The sequence below is a fragment of the Vicugna pacos genome, unplaced genomic scaffold (genome assembly GCF_048564905.1).
Source record: "Vicugna pacos unplaced genomic scaffold, VicPac4 scaffold_16, whole genome shotgun sequence".
Taxonomy (NCBI): domain Eukaryota; kingdom Metazoa; phylum Chordata; class Mammalia; order Artiodactyla; family Camelidae; genus Vicugna; species Vicugna pacos.
In genome coordinates, this window is record NW_027328737.1 from 2274287 (window position 1) to 2280188 (window position 5902).

General features: G+C 30.4%; 1 protein-coding gene across 1 annotated transcript; it reads right to left on the bottom strand.

Moving 5' to 3' along the window:
• Positions 1-335: 335 nt before the first annotated feature.
• Positions 336-2174, bottom strand: LOC140692717 (heat shock transcription factor, Y-linked-like). Its single transcript, XM_072957030.1, has 2 exons — positions 1445-2174; positions 336-978 (listed from the first exon to the last, which is right to left on the bottom strand). The coding sequence occupies exons 1-2, from the start codon at positions 1955-1957 to the stop codon at positions 613-615; spliced, it is 879 nt and encodes a 292-aa protein (XP_072813131.1). The 5' UTR covers positions 1958-2174; the 3' UTR covers positions 336-612.
• Positions 2175-5902: the final 3728 nt, after the last annotated feature.

A 5902-nucleotide genomic window follows, 5' to 3' on the forward strand; every position in this document is an offset into this window, starting at 1 on the left:
TTATTATTTTTCCAAATTCTTCCATTTTTTCTTTTTCCTTACATGAAAATATTTAAATTTACTCCCATACTGTTCCATCTAAGATCATATCAAACAAATATCTCTTTTTTTCTTTGAATGGCAAGTTAGTCTCCCATTTAATTCTTAATTCTTTTAAAAAATACTAAGGAAAATACAGGTACACATCTATGTTTAATGTTCAAACAAGAAAATAGCAGATAGTTGTCGACATTTGCCAATATCAGTTATAATCTTTGTTCCCTGCATAATCTGGTAGTTCTCTGGTAGATCAGTTGTTATTAGGATGACGTTCATAAACTGAAGATGGCTGATGAGTTGGCCTTGAAAGGGAAGTAGCTGATGTATCAGCTATCACTGGCACTGGAAAGCGTGGGTTGCACCCTGGTTGAAGTTTAGGAAAATGACCTTCATTTGCAGATATGTTCTGATATGTATTTGGAAAAGTAGAAGGCTCCAACATCAGTCCAAAATAATTGCTCTGTTTGGGAGATAAGATACTCTACTGAGAAGTAGAAATTCTACTTCAAATGGAGTTCACAACACGGCCATTTATTTCATTGTAACTGCTTTGAGAGTGCCCATGGACAGTGGTCAACTGATTGAAAATAGCTCGTTGATCCACTGCAATTTGTTCTGTTGGTCTGACATTGATGATGGAGGAGAAAAATCACCTCTGATCGGGGTAGTTGTATCACCAATTATGTGGCTAGTAGAGGGCTTTCTCATTAGAGGCATGTTTAAATTTGCAGAAGGTAAAAATGCACTTTCTTCAATAGTGTCAGCCACAAATTCAGAATTATTATTATCCACATTATACCCTGCTTTAAAGTGCTGCTCTTTGAAGTCTTCAGGCAATGAAGATACCAGAGAGGAATTTTTAATCCCAACTCTTCTTTTTATTCTCACTAAAACCTGGGGACAGCCTCGTTTAAAATTTGGATTATGATAAAAGTGCAGCTATAAACAAAGGAGAAACATTTTAGTAATATTTATACCAAAATACAAGACTACAATAAGCCTAACGTATAAAACCTGATTCCACGTTTACTATACAAGGATAATATCATCAAAATATGAACATTGCTAACAATATTTTGAAGTTCCTTATTTGGAAAATACACATTTAATTATTATAGTCATCAAATTTAAATGTTAGCATTTACAGAAACGGTGAATGCCACTTTTGAAAAGCAGCTTTAATACCTTTATATGAATTTCTGGAAAGATTCATAGTTGTAAGCAAAGTTTCTCATAATCTTGAATAATTAAGGCCCTGTCCTCATTTTTTAGAGTAAAGTATTTTAGCCTTAATAGTTTTATACAATTTTCAAAATCTAGCTTTACATTTATATTACCATAGATTGATGTACAAAATAAAATTTTATACATAAGTTACCAATTCGTAACTAAAATTTGTGTATACCTTGCTTGAAACAGAGGCTTCTTTTTCTTCTGCTAGAAAGTCAACTAGACAAGCAGATCTTTGAAATTTCTGCCGCACTTTCCTAAACCCATAAAAGTTAATGGGTCTAAGTAAACTTTTCATACTTCCAGTTTCAAATATTCTGAAAGGGGCCTTTTTTTCCAAAACTTCCTTCTTCAAGACAACTTCATCAATCACTATGGAAGATCCATTATCACCCCACCAGATGGATTTAAATTGGTCACTCCCAGACATTTTCCAGAGCTTTCTTGGAAATGTCAGAGAACCAAAATCATTATCTTCATCTGGTTCAGAGACACAATGTGTGTAGCATGGTCTTTTTATCAAGGATTCTTCAGACAAATTCTGAAAAGCATTTTCTTCAATCATAGAACTCAAGTCCAAGTCCTCAGAGAATGTTTGATCACACAATAGAGATCTACCGGAGTTTCCTGAGCCAGTTGGTCCATCTTTATGAGACATATCTTGAATTTCTGAAGAAATATGTGCCATCTCAAATAACTTTTTCTACAGCTACATTTCTAATCTGCATGATTTTGAGCACTGCAGCTTCAAATGCTGCTTTGGCAGGCCTGAACAGATAAACTGCTAGGCCTTCACAATGGTTCTCAACTTGAGAAGCTGTGACATCACAAAACGACTGGTATCCCAGCAACTCAAGTGTAACATTCAGCCAGTGTTTACTTGTCATTCATCCAGTTAAAATGAAACATATAGGATGATTTTTTTACAGTGTGATCTGCAAATATTATCCCAACACATTTTTATAAATAATTTAGTTTTGGGGTGTATGAAATAAAATCAATCTCCATACTTTTGTATTGAAATTTATGCCAGATTTGTGAACAGAGTATAAATATAGCACAAATTATATAAAATAACTTTAAAGTTTTGGAATTTAAAGTGAAATTCGTGTAAAACTTGTACAGAAAATATATATCTATTTCAATATCATTTGTAATTAAATTGAAACATAATTTGATTAGGAAATGGAAGTAGGTATTTATCTGTGTACTATATAATAAGTAGTTCAATATTCAAAACATGAGCAGATTAAATGTCAGTTTATTTGTTTTGTATATAAATAAATGGTAAATAATTATGAAATAAAATTAGATAAAAATAATGCATCAAATTTAAGAAATCCCAAAAGGCGGAATTTTTGATTTAAATTGTAGTTCATTTCTATAAGTAAAACAAATGTAATTTAATATTCTACTCTAAAATTACAAAAGAGAGAAACTTATTGTATATTTACGAATGTTTATTTTTGCCATTCATTCAATCAGAGGTTTTTCAGTCCCTAGAAACAATAAATTTTCTTTCCATCTTTATAATCCATTCAATTGTGGCTTCTGTTAAGTGTTCTAAAATGATGTTTATAAGTACACTTATGCACAAGATCCTGGGTTCAATCAGCAGTGCCTCCATTAAGGGGTAAACAAACAATCAAAAAACAAATAAATAACACTATATGTGATTTGGGGTGGAAAAGACCAGGTAATGCATTTTTGGAAGGAATATGTATCTCAGTCCTGAAACATTTGACATTGTTAGTAAAATATGGCATTTCAAGGCAAGTGTTTTGTTCACTAAATGTATATAATAGCTATGTTCTGTATCAGTAAACTGTAGAAAATCCAGTTCTATCAAAAGTTATATTCTTTATTTAGAAATAAATTCCTTTAAACATAAGCCAAATTAAAAATGAGGGATAAAATTTTTCAATAAATAAATGTAAACTCAATCTGTAATGTAAATTTTTCTTTCAGTATGTGAACATTCCATTCTAAATAAATATTAGCAACCTGAATTCATTACATATTATAAGTATTATAAACTATAGTTAAGAGGGATTTAGTCCTGATTCATAAATATTACTTATCAAATTCAAATCAATATATGTGATACAATCCCTGAAAAAGCAGAGAATTCAAAAACATCAATCTCAAAAAATGTAGGAAAATTTTTCACAAATCTGATCTTTACTTTTTTATAAAAATATTCTTAACAAATTCACTTTTAATACAATTTAATTAAACATAATAAAAACCATATATGAAAAACCCATGACAATCATCAAGTTCAATTTTAACATACAGGAAGGTTTCCTCTGGTCCAGTAATAAGAAAAGGTAGTTCATTCTCACAAGTACTAAATTACACTATTTGAAGACCTAGCCAGAACAACTAGTCAAGAAAAAATATAAAAGGCATCCAACTTGTAAAAAAGCAGTAAAATTTTTAGAGATGACATAATTAAGCATAGATAGAAAACTCCATAGACTCCTCCAGTGACTGTTAGAAATAATGAACAAACTTAGTAAACTTGCAGAATACAAAATCAATATACAAATATCCATTGCATTTTTATATAGTAACAACAAACTATCAGCAAGAGAAATTAGGAAAACAATTGTGTGTATATTTATACCAAAAAGAATAAACTAGGAATACATTTGATAAGTGAAATAAAAGATCTAAATATAGATCTATAAATTACAGGTGCAAGAAATAAAATAAACTAATAAATAGAAAGATATTCTCTGCTTATGGATTGTATACAATGTGAGGATCTATTCTAATCTATCGTTTACATGATCAATCTCCCCTGCACTACTTATTCAGGAGAATGTCTATTCTTCATTTTATACTCTTGCTTCCTTTTTCATGGGTTAATTGATCATAGGTGTGAGGGATTATATCTGGTTGCTCTATCCTCTTCTATTGATTGGTGTCTGTTTTTGATCCAGTTTCATGTTGTTTAAATTACTAAAGCTTTGTTGGACTGTTTAATTCAGAGAACTATACACTATTAGATTTAATACTCTTTTTCAAGGTTATATTGGCAACTAATGGTCTATGTGGTTACATATAAATTTTGAAATTAACTGTTCTATTAACTGGAAAAATCTCATGGGTACTTTGACATGAATAACACAAAATGTAGATTGCATTGGGTAGTATGTTTGTTTCAACCACATTGTATCACATCATTAACATAAGAGGAATTTTCATTTCTTTGGGTCAGTTTTAATTTCCTTCACCAATGTTTTCTATTTTTTAACGTATAGGTTTTCTCCTTATTTGTTAACTTCATTTCTATGTATTCTATTCATATATATGTAATTATATATATTATATTTGTAAACACGTTTACTACACAAATACAACAGGCAGAAGACAGTGGTAAGACATATTTAAAGTCCTGAATGAAAGAAAGCTGTAATCTAAGATAATTTATCAAGCAAGGCTATCCTTTAGAATAGAAGGAGAGATAAATAACTTCCACTAAAGCAAGTACTAAAAGAATTTAGCAACAGAAAAAGAAATATTGAAAGATCGACTCTAAAAAAAAAAAATGAAGCAGGCTTCTATAGAAAGGAGAAAGGCATAATTAGAAAGGCAATAGCTACAATGTCTTACAATAGAATAAATATGATGTTGCAGAACAGGACATCAAAAATTTTAAGGATCAGAGAGTGAAACAGGACAATAAAGAGTATTTCCTTATTGTTTCTGTTCTCTATAGAATGGGTTAGAATTTGTATTCCTATCAGTTAAAATAAAAAGATAAATAAAGGGTCAATATACATACAAAACAGGATGGCCATAAGTCAAAACTTACAATGAAGTCACAAAGCCAAAAGGAAACCAAGATAATAGAAGAAAACTTATCAAGCCACAAAAAGAAAATGAAATGAACAAAAAGGAAATACCAAATCAACTGGAAAATGAAGTACAAAATGGAAATGAACACCAGTCTATCAATAATTATCACAAATGTTAATGGACTCAGTGCTTGAATCAAAAGATATATATTGTCAGATGGGATAATATAACGAGACTCTACATTATGAAGCATACAAGAGTCCCACTTTTGTAAGAGGAACAAAAATTAATTGAAAGTCAGAAGATGGAAAAGTATATTGAATGCAAATGGACATGACAAGAAAGCAGGACTAGCAGTACAGACTTCACACAAAATAGACTTTACAAAAAATGTCATAGAGAAAGATAAACAAGGACATGAAATAATGATTAAAGGAGAAATAAAAAATGAGGGTATTAAACTCATTAAGATATATGCACTCAATATAGGAGCACCTAAATACATTTAGCAAATACTAATAGATGAAAAGGGAGAAATGGATGGGAACACAATCCCATTCGGAGAATATATCTCCCCATTACCATCACTAGACTGGTCTTTCAGACAGAAATTAAATAAGGGAAAAAAGATACAAACAGATACGATAAAATAATTGGAGTTGGTTCATATTTTCAACACAGTACTCCTCCCCAAAACAGAATATACATTCTTTTCAAGTTCACATGGAATATTTTCTAGAAAAGATTATGTACTCATGCACAGAAGAATCCTCAACGAATTTAAGAAAATAAAACAAATTTGAAGCATCTTTTCTGAGTATAATAC